Source organism: Hakea prostrata, chromosome 4, assembly GCF_041222555.1.
Source record: "Hakea prostrata isolate BN-2017 chromosome 4, UWA_Hpros_2, whole genome shotgun sequence".
Lineage (NCBI taxonomy): Eukaryota > Viridiplantae > Streptophyta > Magnoliopsida > Proteales > Proteaceae > Hakea > Hakea prostrata.
In genome coordinates, this window is record NC_142603.1 from 5,515,167 (window position 1) to 5,534,781 (window position 19,615).

The window sequence follows — 19,615 nt, forward strand, 5'->3', positions numbered from 1 at the left end:
ACCCCTAACCCCACACAAAAGTGGAGGGTTCCAAAACTAATCAACATGGACAAAGAAGAAATCCAGAAACAATAATGGTCGTTGGCAAACCAATGCAAATTGGAATAGGCCTCGAATTTCGTACGGTGTATTATAGGATTTGTAAAAGATAAGGCCCATACATCCATTACCACCCTTCTGGGGGGCTGTTGGAATGAGAGGCGAAGAAAAGAAAGCGCCTGGTAGTGGTTCACTGTGTTGGTCCGTTTGAGAATTACCCTATTTTCTGATATATACCAGAGAAGGTTGGTATCTTATCAATATGCTTCAGAGCACGCTCAGCAATCTGCCGAGTTCGATAGTCTCCATGTTGGAATGAATCAACCAGTGCAGTGCTTACATTTGGATCACCGGATATTTGATATGCCATTTCTTCATTCCTAAGAATCCTCTCAACTGCCCAGACAGCCCGCTGTCTCAGAATCTCAGTTCTCTTCTCACGTAGGACCTCGAGTATTGGCTTGATTCCCTCTGCCTCGCACAAAACTGTCACCCCTTGCTCAATGTCAACATCATCATCTAACAATGTGCACAGTGCTGCAAGGGCAGCCTCAACTACATTCTCGTTTGTGTGGTCTAAACATGCCACCAACTTTACCACAGTTTTTCCTTCCAAAAGACAAAAGGTCTCCTTCATTGAACAGGTCCCATGGTGGAGAGGACACAATCCAGTGGTGACTGAAGGCTTGCCAAAACAAGGAAACACTGAAGCACAAAATCCTGGGTTTGGCAGTTCTGGCAGTACAGTAAGGCGCTTGGACTCTTCTGATAGGTTCACTAGGGCGATGGCAGACACCAACTGTACTTTATCGAGTCCATTTGATTGAAGCAGATCAGTGAACAATGCAGCAAGATTGTGCTCACGGGCAAGGGCAAGAGCTTTGGGCTCATCAGCCAAGACAAACGTAAACCTTGACAAAACCTGCACAAGCCCTTCCAGAAATGGAGTCACAAAACGGCTACCCCTCGTAGATCCATACCGTACATTTGAAACCCTGGTTATGACCAATTCAAAGGCACCTTCATCCAACAACTGCCTGGTTAGACTCAGGTCCCTTTCTGGAAGGTTGGCTAACAGACCAATGACAGCTGACTGTTCTTCTGTGATCCCACTATTATCTGAGATGACTTTGATCAAGGTACCAAGCTGACCGGCTGCACCATGCAGGGCATCAGCCAGCTCTTGACCCATGTGTGATGACAGGTTCCGCAAGAGTTTCAGCGCGGCCAAACGAACTTCCTTCTGTGAAGTTTCAATGAACTGAATCAAACTGATGGTGGCACCAGAGCTTTTAATGGCAGCTACTACATTCAGAACGGTCGAGGCTGAATTAGTTAGCCCAACAAGGACCTGGAGAAGCTTGCACTCAATGGACGGACCAGTGTTGCTGATAAGATGCAGCAGGTTATGTATTATGTCTTCTGAGACCAGAGTCTGATGGACAGTTCCAAGCGGAATGGAGTCGAAGTCATAACCCGAGTTCACAATATTGGCTAAAACTGTTGCAGAGACCTCTTTAAGCCTCATGGGAAGATGACTAGCACCCACAGCGAAGAGATCCTTGACAAGTGGGGGAAGAATCCCTACTTCTATAAGCACCTTTGCACTTGCCTCATATGATGATATTTGGTTGAGAGCCTTCAGGCCGGCTTCTCTTGACTGCAGATTGCCACTTCTCATGATATTCACCAATGATGATCCAATAGTTTTGGCCACAAAGAGCTTCACATCATTACTCAGAACCAGATCACCGAGGAATGCAGCCATGGATAAATTTGTTTCAGGGGGACCTGTGTCAATTCCCAATGCAATGAGAGTAAAGAAGTAGCAATTGAAAATTGTTTACCATATTGATGTCTACAGTGCATGACTCTAATAAGGGAGAGGCTTATCTGAACCCTTGCCACTCACTCAGAAACACTTTTCCCTTATAATAAACTAGTTTCTGAGTTTCTGGCAAGTGGAATGATACTCGGAAAATTTCTTTCCAACCATTTAGACATTACTCATGTTTTGATGATCCAAACTGACAGACAACATACTACCCAACCAGGGAGAACAATCCCTAGTTCTTTGGTGGCCTTCTAAGAAATAAAAGTGCAGAATAAGCAATTTAACAAGCGACTACAAGAGGATGATAGCTGGAACTATGACAAGCACTGTGTTACTCTGAGGTCATCATATCTTCAATTATCGAGAAGCTAATTGAAAAATGGAATGGGATACATTGGTGATATCTCTAAGACATGTATTGAGTGCTTGATATAGATAGACATGCAGGGATAGAGTAGAGCCACTGGAAGAGGAGGGCCACAGCTGGACCCTGATCCAAGGTCCTATTTTGGCATATATGGTCCTAATCTATACCATCCAGCAGGGTCGTTGTCTTTAAGCTTGCATGAGCTAGCTACTCTGTTTGTTTCTATCTTTCTTTTTCTCTTTCTCTTTTCTTTTCCTTTTTTATTTATTTTTAATTTTTAATTTAAGGTATTTCAATTCATAGTAGAGAGTTCAGAAGCTACTTTTAATTTCCGGCAATAATGAAAAACTTTTATTCATGGTAAGAGATGGTTTTCCAATTCGTAGTTGGACAAGGACTTCTGTTTTCAGCTTGTAACTGTTTGCTTTCAGCCAAGTTACAGACAATTGAATTTAGATTACTGAGTGCTATTGAGCCCTCAGAGATGATGAGAGACCCATCTGAAATAGGTCTAGGTCTTGGAGTTCTCCAGCAGGTTTGTGTTTTAGTTTTCTGATTGTTATTGTTAGTTGCTTATCTTGTTTGAATCCAGATTCTGTCTTACTATATATCAGCCCCCAATTTTAGTAATTCCTGAATCTGAGTTTAAACTCTGGATCATTGTTCAATCTGGTGCTCTTTTTCCAGACTTATTTCATCACCCATCATTTGATCTACAAACCAAAGACCAATCTTCTGTTGGAGTACTTCGGTTCTGTCATTTGATTACTACCAAATACCTCCATACCTGAAATTTTGAGACTTCAGAATTCTGCTTCCCTAGTTACTTCCTATCTAGCCATCAAACTGAGTTCCCATAGACTCATACTCCATTGGCTTGATTTGATTTAACTTCAGTTTCGGAGTTTCTGGGGTCTCCACTTGTGAAATCATGCTTTCCCAAATTGCTTCCAAACCACTAATCGAATAATTCACATTTTTGAGGGGTTTCATATCCTTAACATCAGCCATTGCTCCACAAAATTTGCTGTTATTCTGAGAGGATAAAGTTTTCAGTCAAGTTGGGGACTTCTATATGAGTAGGATTTTGACTTGGATCTCACCCAGAAGGGTTTTAGAGTTGTTAACCCTTTCTCCAAAACAACCCCCCCCCCCCAAAATTAAAAATATAATAAAAAAAGAAAGAACAAAAACACAAAACCCCACAAAAGAAATAAGAAAAAAACACGAATTTGGCATCAGAACCAAGGAGGGATTGACAGATGGAGTAAATGGTTGCAGAATTCCACTTCCTATTGAAGGATAATCATGCAAATCTGGTACAATATCTCTACCAAACTTGTGGATGACCTTCTTTTCCCCAAATAGGGGAGAATAGAAGCAGATAAACCAAGTAGAGAGCTTGTTATTTTTTTTATTGGAAATAAGATTTGGGTTTGGTTTTGTAGGTACTGGGCCTTTGGTTGCATGGGTTTCTTTGTAATAGGCCAGTTTATTGGGTAAAAAATATGGGTGGAAAGTAAGAAAATGGGAATATTATTAGTTAGTCTTATTTTGAGTCATTTTTTATGTTAATTTAGTTTCCTAGTTAATTTTATGTTATCTTATTAGTTAAGAATTGAGTTATGCGTTCCCTTTTTATAGTTCCTGTTTCTAAGTCTTCTATAGAAAGCCTGTTAGTAGTTACAGCTTTATATATGAATTTGATTAATGAGATTGAATAATTATTTTTTTGGTGGGGGTGGAAGAAAATCGGGCTTTGCTCCAATGAAAGGGTGGGTGAGATGCCACTAGCGAGAAACCCAAGCAACATGAGAGGTTGTAGGTGAGAGACCTTAGTCTGAGAAAGACTATCCTTCTTCTTCTTCCCATCATTGATTTCTTGTGTTTAAGTTTATTATTCTGAAATTTCCTGCAAATCTGAGAAGGGATAAAAGTATTTAATGTGACTGAACTGAAGTTTATGATCCTGTTGTAGACTGGTTACCACTAGCTGCTGGTCTACATTAATGTCTCACACTCCCACTTTAAGTTTAAAAATTAAGAGCGAGGAGATATTCCAAAATTGCTATTGAAAACAAGGTACTTTCTTGTTGATTCATCTATAGGAGAGCAAGAAGCAATGAAATGAGAAGGATTAAAGATCAAAGAAGCACCTTCAAGAATTCGTGTAAGAAGAGGCAGCAATCTACCATATTCCGCCATCTGCAGCACATTTGTCTCACACTTCTCCAAATTTTCCAGGGTCATGTCTGCTTTCTCAACAGTCGGTGTATTCTCCAAATTCTCTGAGTTGCCGCTTGACATCCCAACTAATATAAGAATTGCTCCATTGACAGCGCCAATCTTTTCACACAGAAGATCTGACTTTGAGAGTTCATGTAGCAAAGATACAGCCTCCTCCCTCTCCATGGACTGTTCATGAGACAAGAACTTAACAATAGTGCGCACAGTGTCTCCTTCAGCCATCACTTCCTGTTAAAGAAGAAAATGTGTTGAGAAAACTGGAAGTAACAGTATTAATTCCTGGGATGATACAAGGAACTCTACAAAGAAAACTGGCAACCTGTAGACAACCTTATTATCTGAGTCCTCTTCTGCAACAATACGAAGGGTTTCTAGAGTCCTACACCGTACTCTCCGACTGCTGCTCTTCAACATGGCAACAATCATTGGTATCAGCCCTGTCGTTCGAATGACATGTTTATTTGATCTGCTCTTCTGGCACATGTGCTGAATATACTTCAAGGCCTGCAGAATATCACGTTCTGAATTTCCCTGAGATAGTGATCTGCGAGCAATATCAAGCAGTGCAGCTTCATTCCTTGTTGTCCATTCTTCAATTGTGTTACGTAGCGCCGTGCTAGGGTTCAGATCAGTACTTTTTAGTTCTTTTTGAGTCAATGGGCAAACAGGTTTTCTTCTACTCTCCCTGCATTCCTTGAACCACCTTTCAATTGCATCTCGCTCAAAAGTTTGCCCATTTTCTATGGTAACAGGATCACGCATTACTTGTTTTGTGAGAGGACAAACAAATGAATCGTAAATAGGCTCAATGTGTGTCCTTTCCAACTGAGTGCTTTCATCAGACTGGCTACCAGGGTCATAACTTGCAGACCAGCTTTCAGCCATCTCTTAAAGGAACGCCTATGTCAATCAAGAAATATTAAACTCAATCAAGAGCAGATATATGCCAACAAATTAGAGTAGAAAAATATCAGTCAGCTCCATAAACATAAAGCACTAGATAGTCCATTCCACTTGCTTCACCTTTGATCAAATTGCCAACGTATTAGAAGGAAACACACTCAACCCAGCCTTACCACGCACCTACACCATAGAATCATAAATGAAAATCTGAAGGGAAGGGTGAAGATTAGACTTTTCAGCCAGTACAACAAGGGAAGTAAAATATGGGACTCTAGTTTAGCAATTATGATTAATTTGATTGGGCTGTACGCACTGTGAAGGACTTAATCATAAGTTGATTGGACTCCAGTTTCCCAATAATGGTTGATTGAAAACAGCTATTTCACCACGTTCATACAGAAAAGAATTCAATTCACTAGCAACACAAATTGAAGGTCGATGGCGATTATACTGACAGTGCCCCATCGGTATCTTCCTCACTCGTGACCAGAAAATTTATTATGCCAAGTAAATCACTCCAAACAACTAATTGGAGAACTCACAGCTTAGTAATCAAAAGCAACAAGACTCCAACAAACTTAAGAAGAGTTCGGCTACATGGAATAAAAAAAGGGAAGTATTCTAATTCAGTTTCGACCATAAGTATGAGATAGCATGGAAGCTTGCGTTGCAGAAGAACTGCTTTACAGAGAGAACTAATGAAGCAGAGACATCGTGAAGGGGAAGGGCAATTTTTTTCCAAAGAATCATGAGAAGCATGAAAGATAAGCACAAACAACAGCAGCATACCTGGCTCTATCCTTCAAATCAGCGAATATATCTCGAGAAACCCTAGTCTTGATTTCATGAGTACGATTTTTGAGCCATAACTGTCAGCTTTTAGCCTTCAGAACGAATACAAATCCACCTCAAAAAAAAATGCAGTGAACGTGAAACGATTAATAATACTGGTTGACTGGGCTCGAAAGTTGAGTTTAAGGCCCTAGGGCTTCTGCGACTCTTCCGTGCTGAAACAGTTGGTCCGAAACGACGAAGAGAAGAGGAAGAAAGAGAGCCGTAAACACAGATGAAAGAAACAAAAACTTGAAGTAAAGAAGAAAATGAAGAGATTTGACTCGAAAGCCAATGGTCTTCCATTCACCTTACAATACAAATAGACCAGAGACAGAGAAATTTAAGATGTAAGAGACTGACGAAAGCAAAAATGTGGAGCCACGACCACCCAATCAACTAGTCCAAGACTTCAACAAACACCAGCTTCGGCTGCCACTGTTACACTGGGAAGATTAAGGGATACCCATTAAAATATCCCAAAAGAAAAGAACACCCACCAAGAATGAATGAAATCAAACTTCATCGAATACTAAAAAATAATCAGAAATTTAAGAAACAAGAAGAACTGTAGAAATAACGGCTTGGCACCATTTGGGTGTTTTCACATTTTTGAAGGGTTAACCAAAACCCCACTCTAGTCGCCATTTACCAGGGGCGTTCGAATGCAATCCCAAGCACTGTAGAACTTTTCTCAAATCGACTCCAGAGTTACAGTTTCACCACCAATAATGATTTATACTTTTGCCCAAAAGCTTGGAAAGTTCGTAAGAAAATGCTGGAAAGACCGATGGATCCTTCCCTCCCATACAATTTACAATGTTACTTTGTTTTATTGCTTTCATGTTGGTGTCTTTCTCGTGGACCACCGGGTGTAATGGTTTAGTAGTTTCAATTTCAAGCTCACTCTCACGCGGTTTGAATGAATTCCATCATCGGTCAATTGTATGCATTTGAATTAGGCATGGAATCGCCCCAGACTTTGCAGACTATACCAACCTCAATAGCACTATTTGACAGGTCAGTGTTTGCGCTAGTAATTCACAGGACTAGTGCTTGCACAGGTCAAACTTGAAAGTCTACATATTGAGCGGCGCTACTACTCCATCCCCTATTTATGTCTACCAACAGAGAAATCTTCTCCTGGCTTTAACCAGACAAGATTATTGAATTTTTGAAAATTAAGCTCCCATGATTCTTGAATTGACCAGAATCAAAATATGGATTTGGATTTCTCAGAACAGTGCCAGATCATTCCCTTCACTGAAAGGGTAGTTCCTGGTTGACATAATTGAATGGACTAATAATCCCTGATGTTTTTACCAAACAGAAGACAAAGGACTGATAATCTCTGATTAGACTAACACAAACTAAACACCTTCACCTTTCTGTCTCATTGGTACCAATGACCAAAACGTGTGGAACGGTCTGCAATTTGGATCTACATTTAGGACTGAAATGAAAGTTTTCCTACTACTAATTCACCTACATTTTGTTGACTTTGGAGTTTTGACTTTCCTTTTAAAATTTGACCATTCGAGTCTTCTATTTTCACGACTTTTGACCATCGAAAATTCCAGTTTGGGCTTGATTAGACCAAATTGTGAATTAATTCGTCTCTTAGATTTAGCTGATTTGATCAATATTAATTTACTTTTGGGTAAATTACAGCTGAATTAAATATGATGCTGGCCATCCAAGGATTATTTATTCTCCTAAATAAAATGTGGATGGGGATGTTTACGTGTCTTGACCGGTAGGAAATTTCTCAAATCCTTTCTCAAGGCCAAACCAGACTCGCTTATTATTTTGTTGTTTGGTGCAAGAAAATACACAAAACGCATGCATTATTGGCCCCATTGACAAAGCTGGAAGTGGTCAATGGTGAAGGAAGGTTGGTGAGACGGTCATGAGTTTGGGACGTAGTGGGAGAGGCAGGTTCAACGAGAAGAGAAGGCAGAGGAGGAGGGGTTATCAAGGGAGGTGTATGTCCTTTTCTCACGCTTCTCAATCACATAATAACGACGTAATCTATCTCTGAATGCTAACAAAATAGATCAAAGATATCACATAGGGAGGGTGCGCAGAGAGTTTCTAGATCATCTCCTTGTTAGGGGGAAGTAGAGGCGGCAATTGAGAATTGCAGAAGAAGTCGGCTTGAAGCTAAGGCAGCCCATAAGCAGGCGGCGTGGAAGCCGGTGGAGGGGGTCGGCTAGAAGGCACGGAGATGGAGTGGAGAATCGAAAAAACCGAGGCCAAATATGGGTAGGGAAATTGCAAAAAAAAAGTAAAATTGGAAATAACATTCAGCTTTAAGCAAACAAATTAGAACCTCCAACATAATACCTAGAGGGGACTTCCGAGAGAGTAAAAGAAGTAATCTGCATATATGCACCAATGAGGGTTAGAAAATATGAGGATGGGAGGTTTGAGTCTGTATATTGTTATGTGTCAACTTGTCTCCATAAAACATAAGATACCTTTGAACGTGATTTTTTCAAAGCAAAAGAAAACTGCTTGGTCAAGTGGTTCTTTCACCTAGACACAAAAGCAAATGATTTTATTAGAACTCTTCCTGTGAAATGAAAAAACCAGCCATGCCAAACACTATCATTAAGATCCCACATTGATGCAATGGTTACAGAAAAATAAGAAATTGCAATGGCTATATGACCAACCAGAAGATTCTTGCCACATTTTGGCCACCAGCTACTCACTAATTTTGAAATTGTCATCCACTTGCAAGATAAATATGTATCATTCAAAAGTATTGAGCATCTGCATTGCAGATCCAACCTGTTTTTGAATAGGAAGTCTGAACTACACTAGATTTAGGTCATATAAAAAGCATAATGATTATACAATTCATACAGTTGTATTGTGGAATATAAATAACAAACATTATAAATTCCATCTACTACAATATTTAATATTACAGTCTTTTCTCTCTTCTCTTTTCTCTTTTCCTGTGTGCATTACAGGGCAAAAATGTGACTTCATGAAACAATATAATCAATTTGGCCTCAACCTGAATGGTATTAAGATTGATTTCAATGATTTGGGTAACGAAATCAGGAGGAAAAAAGAAAAAAACTTGCACCAGATTTTTTCCCCCTGCTGAATTGAGATACATTGACATCATACCCACAGCATGAGGAAAGATATTTGAAGTTGAATTGCAGATCAATGGTGCGTCAACTAGTACGTACAAAACTTTTTGAGTAGGATATTCCTAGTACATCTGGGTTACAAGAACTTACATCCTTCATATCAGAGCTGGCTCTTATTCCTCGTAAGCTTCTGTATCTTAGACTTCCCCTTTTTTTTTTCCTTCTTCTGAATGCATCTCAGACTTCAATCTATCATTCTTCACAGGGAATCCTTCATATTATCAACTACTTTCTTAGTTTGCAGATCCTTCTAATCCTCAACAAGAAAGGAAAATCATTAAGCTACTTGACAGACAAGGTGCTTTTTGTGAGAAAACAAGACTACTCGTGATATTGCAAGCAGCTCAAATAAAAAATGAAACTGGGCATTGATATGGAAAAAGAGATGATCATTACCTTTGCTATACAGCAGATTTGATTCCAAGCTGCCTGTGAGAATCGGGGCCAACAAGGAATATGCGCCTTGGAGTTTGATACCGGAAAACTACAACTCCTCTGTATGCTGTTCTTGGGATACCATCCTAGAAAGAGGAAAGGGGGTTTTGAAAAAAGAAAAGGATTTAGAGTTACAGATTTCTCTGAAGCAATCCCATAAGAATATTTTTTAGGTTACGCATCAAAGTAGTGGTTTTGCCGCAAAGTGTCAGAACTGTATAGTAATTATCCAAAGCATTTATTCATCCACCAAAAAAAAAAAAAACTACTTATCCAAATCACAAAACCAAATTTTATTTTCCTTTTGGGTGAATAAAACCAAACTTTTTCATACAAGGGGCCATCGGGTTAGACATATTTTTCAGTCATGAATCATGATGAATACATGTTTCACCTACTTACTTAAATCTTCACATGTTACAACACTTCCATAAAAGATGTCCCCTTTTAAAGGCAGAAAAACTGAAGTAGGTTTGGTGCTTCAGTCAGAATGACAATTTGTATTAAAACCCACCTATCATGGCTATAACTATTAACTGAGATAAGTGATTCATACATCTGTTAGAAAGAGAATTATTGACATTTCTTATTATAGACAAATCCCACTGTTCAATACCTTGATCATGTTATTGATCCCACCCAAAAAAATAAAAAAGAACATTGATTATGTTAGCATTGTTAAAATGGGTCAGAATAATAGATTCTGACCACAGGGCCAATTTCATTCACCATCAGTATCTTATCACTTTATTGCTGAAAGGCAAAACATATTTATGACAGGGGAGCTCTAAGTTAGAAATTCAACCAAACATTTGGAAAAAAATTCAGGACCCCTAACCACGTTTTATTGAAAGAACAAAAATGGAAATGCATTACCTTCCATTCTTCAAAAATTCCAAACTGACGTGCAATATTTTCAAAGTCAGCCTGATCTCTGTATGGAATGCGAACATCTCCATCTATGTTATATGCCTTCAATACAACATCAGTTCCATGGATGGGCTTGGCATTTTGCACCATCTCAGCAAAATGTCTTAAATACTTGTCCTGTTGAAAGGAAAACAAGAACAGTTGAGCCCAAATATATAATAAAAAAAAACATCTAGCAATTACACCAGTATGTGTTTTTACCTCCCTCAAGTAGCTGAGATCCATTGATTTCCAACCAACCTTCACGGAGATTGGACCAAAACAAAATCAAGTGATTAACATCCAGAATCTAAAACTCAGATAAGGCAAATGAAATATTAAAGATAACTTCTACCTACATGGACATCATTAAGTTTAATGGGCTCCAAATACTGTTTAAAGAACTGCCCCATACTAGAACCCTGCAAATAATCCCAAGGCAGCTGTCATGAGAAAAAAGTGTTGACCACTCCAAGGCTAAGAAGTGATTAAAGGTGCATATGGAATGAAGTAATTGCAAATCTGGAGGTCACCTACACCACTTGTGATTTCTGCACCTAGAAGATAACCAAAGAAAAGAAAGAGAGAGACCAGATGGAGAGATTGCATGAAAGTGAAGTGTCTTCTCTCCCCTATGGTAGATGCATTTATGATAAAAGATGTTTAATTCTGGTTACAGTAAAAAAAAAAGAAGAAATAAAAAAAAATTAAGAGAATAACCTTGCGCACTAAGCCTACATTGCTAGATAGCACAAGGACATAAAGGTAAACCCCAAGCATAATAACACATACATGAACCCACCGTACATGTGCTCACTGAGAGAAAGTACACACCACCTCTGTCGCTCTGTGTCTTATTTAGTTCTCATGCCAGTAGTGCATAACAAGCATAAATAGCTTATAAAGCAAGCCATAATTTAAGCAAAGAGAAGGAAGAGAGACAAGATTCTGCTTACTTCAAGCACATGTACTAGGTAAGAGAATGCTTTACCCGGTGCAAGAGGATCCAGTCACTGTGGGTTCTGGGGAGGTTCATAAGGTATGCAGCCCGACAGTCCTGACTTGAACCCATGACCACTAGGTCATCAATGAAGCAACCTTCCCATTTCACCAATGCCCTCCCTCTTGACTACAGGTACTAGATAGGTTCTATGAGGAGTAAGGTCGAAGATTGAGCAGAAAAGAAGCCAGGACTAAACCTTGCCATGGGAACCAGGAGTAACTAGCAGAACTTCTTTTGGATCTGCGATTACTGAAGACAGGCAGGAATGCAGGCTTGTTTGGTCTCATTACTAGCTACTTGACTGAGATTAATTCTCTGCCTGTCTAGCTAACTCACTGAACCTGTGACAGAGCTTCGCAGCCAAAGTGCTGCCAATAAAAAATTTCTCTTAAAAGGATCCCGAACAAAATCAGGAAATCCCTGCTTAGGACCTGAAGTGAGAACAGTGTTTAGCAGCAAATAACAAAGAAATTCTACCTTAATGAGATTACAGTTGTTGGTGTAACAAGTTTTAAGACTGGATTTGGTATGATTTCCATTTTAATTTCAGGGAGCCATTTATATTTCAGACACTTTTTTGTCCGATTTTACACTTAATTTCAGTTAAGTAGAAATGAAGTGGAATAGAAATCCTGAAATAGATAAGGAGCTGTTTAGAATTTCTATTTCAGTTGATTTCACATGATTTTAATGAGGACATGGTTAATTTTGATAGGCAAAGTAGTAATTCCATGTTAAAAAAATAAAACAATCACCCTTCTCGCAATGGTCTCACTCTCACCACCACCACTACCACCACCACCAACACCCATACCAAAGAAATACAGAGAATCGATTCTCAGAAACTGAACTAACAGATGGATTTTATTTTTTTTAATTCTTAAAATATTTCATACTAATACACCTAAAACAATTTCAAAATTTTAGCCAAAAAAACTGTTTCCTGGCTACATCAATAATCAATTGGAATTGAAATGGATACCATAGCAAATCTGGCTCAAGCAAAGAGTAGGTAGAAAAATTTTGAAGTATTAATTTATAAGAAAGTAAAGGGTAGATGGTTCCTTGTTGGTCAATGATAAGTACCTACTAATACCTCTGAAAATTAATACGAAAATACAAGAATTAACAATGATAGAGCTGGTTTTAAGGGTGCCAGTCACCCCCACACCTCACGGTACCCTTCAGCCTACAGCTGCCCAAGAAAACACTCTCACATAATAATTCCATCCCTCTCCACTCAATTGTCCCTCTATTTATTTTCCCCTCAACTAACCCTAATTCTCTCTCTCTCTCTCTCTCCTCCACATGGCCTCATCCTAGGGTCCTAACAACTACCGGCCCCTCGAAAATCACCTTGTCCTCAAGGTGATGGAATTTTTGAAGTTTAGTCGTCTTATGGGTGCCGCTTAACAGTATTAATTCAGCATAATCCTCCCAGGCTGAATAACACACCCATTGCCCAAGGCACAGCTGTCGTCTAGTACCCCCCTCGCAAAGTCGCCTTGCAGCATGGCCACTGGAAGTATGAGTACGGTGTGAGTCTGTATGTGAGCACCACGACCAAAATATACCCCTAGTGATAACCCCATATTCAGCATCAAAAACATTTCTGGTTCAGAATGCTAGAGTCTGAGAGGAATGAGGCAATGGAATTGTAGATAGTTCGAAAACAGTCAACAAGCATCGCAATCCTGGCATCCTCCCCCTTTGCGAACGAAAATAACCCTGTGAGGAATCTCGGGTTCTTGCGCCTCCTCCTCACGAGCAGCCCCCTCAGTAATAATGCCCCAAACTGGCAATCAGTCCTCTGTGCGACAGTCCCAAAACAAAGCTGCGAAGAGACTTGGGAAATAGCATCAAGACTTGGAGCGAAGCGCTTGGTCTGGAAATTTCTGTCGCCGACAACGAAATCAACCCTCATCGCACCGCTGCAACTCTCACAGAGCCTGCGTGCAGTCTCGATTCTGCGAGGTTGAAAACAACGATTTCCCCATTTGGTGGCTCGATCAGGCCCTAGTTCAGTAAGTGGTTGGTTTGGACTGGTTTGGGTTTGGTTTCTTGACTGTGTGAGATTATTTAGGCCCAAAGTGGTAATGAAAGTGAATGGGTTTTGGACCTTTTGGTGTAATGAAATGTGCCAGTCCCATAGTGGATCCGTTGTAGTGGTTGGGTTTAAGTATGTAAACCCATGGGACGAATAGGATAGGCTGGGTATCCGATAAAAGGATGGGCTGGGCTTGTTAATAAAGTGGGCTGAGCCCATAGTGTTACTTTTGGATCAGTTAAGCGTCACCGTTTAAATCCATGGGTTAAGATGAATGGGTTGGGCATTGGCTTGATGGAATGGGCCCAAAATAATTCTTTCGAATGGGCTAGGCTTAAACACTTAAAATCGTGGGTTAAGAAATATGGGAGGGATATTGGGTTAATGAAATACAATGGGCTAGGGTTTAACGGAATGGGCTTGACCCAAGGGGGTTTCTTTGGGGATCTAGCGGCCCAATCTTTGTATTGGGTTTGTTTGGGCCCTATGTTTGAGACGAAGCATAACTGAATGTGGCCCAAATAATACAATCTTTGGCCCATAGGGTTTGGACCAAACCAACGACCCGGTTTGAGGTGAGCCACACTAACCCCAAAAACCCTCAAACTCCATCGTCTTCTTCCTTTCCTGCAAACAGAATTCTTCGCCGCTGTCTGTAGCTTTCCAGCGATTGTCTCTGGCATTCTTCGAACCTTCTTCTTCTTCAATTCAATGGCATGATCTCTCTCCTCCACAACTTTAATCTGGTAGGCATCGATACCTGAGCCTCTCCCGCTCTTCTTCTCTCTTCTCCATGCTCGGCGAGACTCATCCCCATCGGCTGCAACTTCCACCGCCTCATCTATTGACTTTACAGGGTGGTTTTGCGATTCCTCCTCTCCAAGAACTGATGCAGATTCGATACAAGGAAGCTTTGCATTCTTCCCATCACCGAAATCAATAACTAGCACCTTCCTGAAGCTCGCCCAAGTAAACTCCGGCCAAGACCTTTCATATACCCAATCCAATGTGTCTCCCTCCAAGTGTTGGAGAGCTATGCCTAACCGTTGGTTATCCTCGATGCGGCGTTCCCAGCAAAACAACAAGATCTCAAGAAGCCATCTTTGCACATCCTCTGCGCCTGAAAACAGCGGCAATACCATCGTTTCTCTAGGATCGAACTGCTCTGATACTAGTTGATTAGTGCCTACTAATACCTCTGAAAATTAATACGAAAATACAAGAATTAACAATGATAGAGATGGTTTTAACGGTGTCAGTCACCCCCACACTTTACAGTGCCCTTCAGCCTACGGCTGCCCAAGAAAACTCTCACATAATAATTCCATCCCTCTCCACTCAATTGTCCCTCTATTTATTACCCCCTCAACTAACCCTAATTCTCTCTCTCCTCCACATGGCCTCATCCTAAAGTCCTAACAGTCAATTAGAGTACGAATAGGATGATACCATTCCTGTACTTTGTACAAGTTCAAACACCAAAACTTAGGAGTCTACAATGGCTACTGGGTCAGGAAAGTTGTATTCAGTCATTTAAAAAGAAATTAGTATTTGTAATCCAAGTACAGTTTCTGTTTCAAGGAGCACCCGGGTTTGAATTAGCTTATAACCTCAAACACAGTGCTGAGCACATGATTACATATAAACAAGAGTGCCAATAGAAACTAAAAAATAAAAAAAAAGAGTAACAACAGTTTTTTTAGATTCAAATTACTGACACAAATAAGTGATCAAGTATTGCAGTATCCAGCTACCACTATTAAGCCCAAGATCCAAATGTGTAAAAATGATAGAATCGAACCCCAACTCATGAATGGTGAACAAATATACTCACATGCTCGCCAAAATTGTATGTCCTGCACACTTCTGGACGGATAAATTGTCGACCTTGGTGATTCTGTTTCAACCTCAACCAGTCGTCCCAGTATGTATAATCTTGTCAAGGAAGATTGCTTAAAAATTGATGGTAACACATATTTAAGAGTTCAACTTGGCAAAAACAAAGTTGGAAAAAGCATGAAGGATATGCCTTAGGCCACTTTGGTGAAAGTTCATCCCATGTAGACTTTGACAACATCCATCCAAGGCCAGGAAAGAAATCAGAGCGATAAAGAACCTCTGGAGAAAGTATCAAATTGCTGATCAGCTAATTAAAAGATACTCAGAAAGCAACCTTAAGATTGTGTAGGATAGGTAGAAGAAATACACACAAGGAAACATGCAGAATGAGGAAAGAAAGAAATCCCCATGTAAATTGGTCAGCAGTTATAGACAGTTTTTACCCTCTGGAATAAACAGCACACAACTACCACACCTTAAAGATGGAGATTTAAATGAAGAAAAGGTATCCTAATCAACACTAAAAGGTTGGTAGAAGAGGAATAGTACCAGGCAAATTAATCCATCTTCTGTGGAATTTCCAAATGAACCAAACTTATTTATCTGTCACCATGAGTTATAGGAAAGATGCATAAAGTTCACTAGTGCAAAAATAAGTGACGTTAGCATCCTGTGAACCTGTCTAGATGTGGGAAGGAGTCAGGTTCCCACCTTTACACACACTTTGCATTTTAAGCCATCCTGAGGTTCAAGTTCAACTCCAAGAAAGGGTAATTGTCTATCTTACTAGAATGGGTTTCCCTTTTCTTGAGAAAATCTTGGCTGTTCATATGACTATGATAATCCAGTGCATGGGGCTCCTGCCACTGTGGGGTCATAATCTATGCAGCCTCCATCCCCCCTTTGCAGGGAGGTTGTTTTCAGAAATTCTGTTGTAGGATCATTGTTCTATTTCTAAAACAACGGAAATGAGAGAAGTGCATCAATGGTATTGTTCTTGTTGTCAAGGGGACAAGGGCATACCTGGGTCATGCACAAACTGCTTCTGCCCATTATCATTCCAAGAAGACACAGCCATAATGGTCCTTCATGTAGAGTATCAAGAATTGTTAAGAACTAGCAAGAACCATAAGCTTGAAAAAGAGAGAAAAAAAAAGAAAGAGAAAGGGAGGGGGGGTTGGGAAGCACAAGAAGCATCAATTCATCACAGAGAAATACTTGTCATCATCAAGCAGAGCTGCTGTTGCCTCAAAATAGTCAAAAAAATCTGGGGCAATCTCCATGTCATCTGTTTTCCAATAAGAGATTGTTGTTTAATGTAAGTAAACAGGCACATAGGATGACAACAATACCTGTATACGGGAACGAATTTCTGTACCTTCCAAAATGATTACCCGGCTGAAATTATGCTTGTAAAACAATTCATCCAGTGCCCATTTATAATGACCTGGAAAAATATGCTTGAAATGCTGAATAATAATGTCATGTAAACAGAAACACCCCCCCCCCAAAAAAAAAAAAAAAAAACAGAAGAGAAGAAGAAGAAAGAAAGAAAGAAAAGACAGACATTAAAGAAGAAGAAATCAATCCTTACTTGCAATTTTGTAGTATGCAATCAACTCTCCGGGCCTTTCAGTTTGCATTGGTCGAAGATCCAAATGCTGCAATGAACTAAGATTAATGAGTACAGAGAAACTGATGTCAGCTATTTCAGGTATTACAAGTTTATGATTCTCCACGTGCCGCGAGAGACGATTGAACTAATATTTGGAATTTGAAATGCTAATAATAACCTGCTGCTCTGATACCATGTAAATCACAGAGTAGTTGGACAGAAGAAAGCAAAAACAGAGAAGGCGAGAGGTAGAAGAAGAACAAGGAGAAGAGATAGATGTTGTAACAGCCAAGGAGGCTTTCACAAACTGTGTAAGCCTCCAAAGCAATACCTCTTATTTATTAACTGATACTAGAATACAATCATAACAAGGAAACGAAAGAAAACCCACATCTGCCTGTCTTGAGTTAGTGCTAGTGCTAACTCAAGACTCTTTATTCTTCCATTTTTGTCCTCAGCTAGAACTGCCATGGCAACCATCCATTCCCTCCAATCTCAGGTGACCAGTGATAAGTTGCATATAGAAGGCTGATTAAGAATGAAACGTGACAGAAGTACAAACACCTTTGAACTGGCGGGATTCAAGACACTCAACAAATTCCAGCTTAAAAGGTGGCTGGATTCAGCACTTAGTATTTGGGTCAAACTATGCGTTAACTGAAGTAGACTCAACAGATTAATTCCCAGTATTCTCAGCAGACTTTTTTCTATTATTATTTTATATTTATTAAAGCAATTAAAATAACAATAACTTCTTTTCTAAATTCTTCATATATTTTCTGAATTCTTTACCTTTTTGTTTTGGTGTTACGATTACATGACCTGACAAAGAAATGCATCCTCAAGGAAGATGTCTTTCATAAGCATTTTAATGCACCATGGGAGAAGAGAAAGAAAAAAGGGGGAGGGGGCAGAGGGTCGGGGTGTGTGTGTGAACATCGAAAGCTTATCTTTTAGGCTAGGCCTTTGATCTGGATCACTTTCCAGAATTGGATGGATTAGTCAACATTCTTTTGTTGAAGGTGATGCAGATTTTTCGTTAAAAGAATATGATTAACGGTTGATTGGATTGCCATAAGGCCCACAATAATGAAGAGAAGCCAAGACATAATGTTGAGTTTATGCACTCCTCAACCCTCTACCCTTCTTTGGTAAATGGACAAAGGTTACTGCTTTTAAGAATTGAGGAATGGTATTAATCTTGATTTTTTGCTTTTGTAATAGAACTTTTTCCAGTACAGTTTCATTTATTTACGGATGATATTTGCATGTAGATCAATCTATAAGGCTTCCTCTCAAACTAATTAAAAGAAAACCAGTACGTTCACTGATGTCCCCTCCTTTCACCCATCCTAATCCCAACAGACCCTCAACCCCAACCAGTCGTACACATGCATAAAACAATAGAATACCTTCTTCGAAGTATAAATGCCTCATAATTACCTGCATATATGATAGTTGATTGTAACTCAAAGCTTTACTTTTCACCCTTTCATTAGACCCATCCTGGAATAAAGAAAAAGAATGAAAATGTATTTGTCTCATAAAAAACACAGCTTAAAAGTGTCACATTTAATTAAATCTTACAGAAAATACCTGGGATACAAAGAGTGGAAACTTAGAAGCAACAGGAATTTGATGCCTAGAAGAAAAAGATTGTAACACATCAAGTCAGCACATGAAGATTTGATAACCAATTTACTGAAATGTAAAAATAATGGCAAACATTAGTCATACTTCAAGATAGATTCAATTGTCCTTTCCAGATAATCTGGGCGGTTACATGCCATAACCACAACAGCTGCTATTGGAACCTAATAAACAAAAGTGAGGGCAGATGTGAAGACCATGCAAAGTTTAATCCTTCATAAGTTGATTAGAAGATTTCCTAGAAAGAAGTAAACCTGTTTTTTGTCAACGAATGTTTTAACACCCTTTCCTGCAGCATGGCATAATTAATCAATAACAGTTTAAATGAAGCAGCGATTTAAGAGAGGAGTATAACTTCTGGCCATCCACTATGTAAACCCAAATATGCCATTGGTCAACTATATTAATATATGTGCAATTTCAAGGACATTAATTAGCACAAAAATATTCGTAGAAGGAAAAAAACTAAAGTCAATCTACATCAAGGATCACCTTTAGCCCATATTTATTTGCACTCATAATGGATGACTTAAGTAAAGACATTTAGGATGAGGTTCCTTGGTGTATGCTTAACTGATGAAATTGTTTTGGTAGATGAGACACAAGTAGGGATTAATATCAAGTTAAAATCATGGAGAGCAGCTTTGGAATCAAAAGGCTTTAAACTAAGTAGAACAAAGACGGAGTATCTATTGTGTAGCTTTGCTCGTGATCAAACAAATGATC

At 39.4% G+C, this 19,615-nt stretch overlaps 2 protein-coding genes across 4 annotated transcripts in view; both read right to left on the reverse strand.

Annotated features, from left to right (window-relative positions):
* Positions 1-2: 2 nt before the first annotated feature.
* Positions 3-6,898, reverse strand: LOC149017344 (U-box domain-containing protein 44-like). Of its 2 annotated transcripts, XM_089151676.1 has the most exons (5): positions 6,180-6,898; positions 5,511-5,570; positions 4,818-5,387; positions 4,397-4,715; positions 3-1,830 (listed from the first exon to the last, which is right to left on the reverse strand). In XM_089151676.1, the coding sequence occupies exons 3-5, from the start codon at positions 5,370-5,372 to the stop codon at positions 254-256; spliced, it is 2,451 nt and encodes an 816-aa protein (XP_089007802.1). In that variant the 5' UTR covers positions 5,373-5,387; positions 5,511-5,570; positions 6,180-6,898; the 3' UTR covers positions 3-253. The 2 variants fall into 2 exon arrangements, with proteins under 2 accessions (XP_089007802.1, XP_089007803.1); XM_089151677.1 differs by lacking the exon at positions 5,511-5,570.
* A 1,590-nt stretch (positions 6,899-8,488) lies between these two features.
* Positions 8,489-19,615, reverse strand: part of CGL1 (alpha-1,3-mannosyl-glycoprotein beta-1,2-N-acetylglucosaminyltransferase) — a 28,252-nt gene continuing 17,125 nt past the window's right edge. For both annotated transcript variants that reach the window (XM_089151679.1, XM_089151680.1), the window contains 15 exons: positions 19,144-19,178; positions 18,977-19,053; positions 18,836-18,881; positions 18,683-18,745; positions 17,219-17,285; positions 17,003-17,071; positions 16,843-16,912; positions 16,648-16,709; positions 15,810-15,903; positions 15,620-15,710; positions 11,095-11,157; positions 10,958-10,996; positions 10,703-10,873; positions 9,788-9,912; positions 8,489-9,641 (listed from right to left, as the gene is read on the reverse strand). In XM_089151679.1, the coding sequence (XP_089007805.1) occupies positions 9,793-9,912; positions 10,703-10,873; positions 10,958-10,996; positions 11,095-11,157; positions 15,620-15,710; positions 15,810-15,903; positions 16,648-16,709; positions 16,843-16,912; positions 17,003-17,071; positions 17,219-17,285; positions 18,683-18,745; positions 18,836-18,881; positions 18,977-19,053; positions 19,144-19,178 (1,067 nt within the window). In that variant the 3' untranslated portion in view covers positions 8,489-9,641; positions 9,788-9,792. The remainder of the gene's footprint in view (positions 9,642-9,787; positions 9,913-10,702; positions 10,874-10,957; positions 10,997-11,094; positions 11,158-15,619; positions 15,711-15,809; positions 15,904-16,647; positions 16,710-16,842; positions 16,913-17,002; positions 17,072-17,218; positions 17,286-18,682; positions 18,746-18,835; positions 18,882-18,976; positions 19,054-19,143; positions 19,179-19,615) is intronic.

Excerpts from the sequence above, each read along its gene's own strand:
- LOC149017344 (XM_089151677.1), bottom strand. The coding sequence starts at position 5,372 with ATGGCTGAAAGCTGGTCTGCAAGTTATGACCCTGGTAGCCAGTCTGAT. Across the intron at positions 4,716-4,817 it reads AAGAGGACTCAGATAATAAG|GAAGTGATGGCTGAAGGAGA; the intron begins GTTGTCTACAGG and ends CTTCTTTAACAG. Across the intron at positions 1,831-4,396 it reads TCTTACACGAATTCTTGAAG|GTCCCCCTGAAACAAATTTA; the intron begins GTGCTTCTTTGA and ends GAATTGACACAG.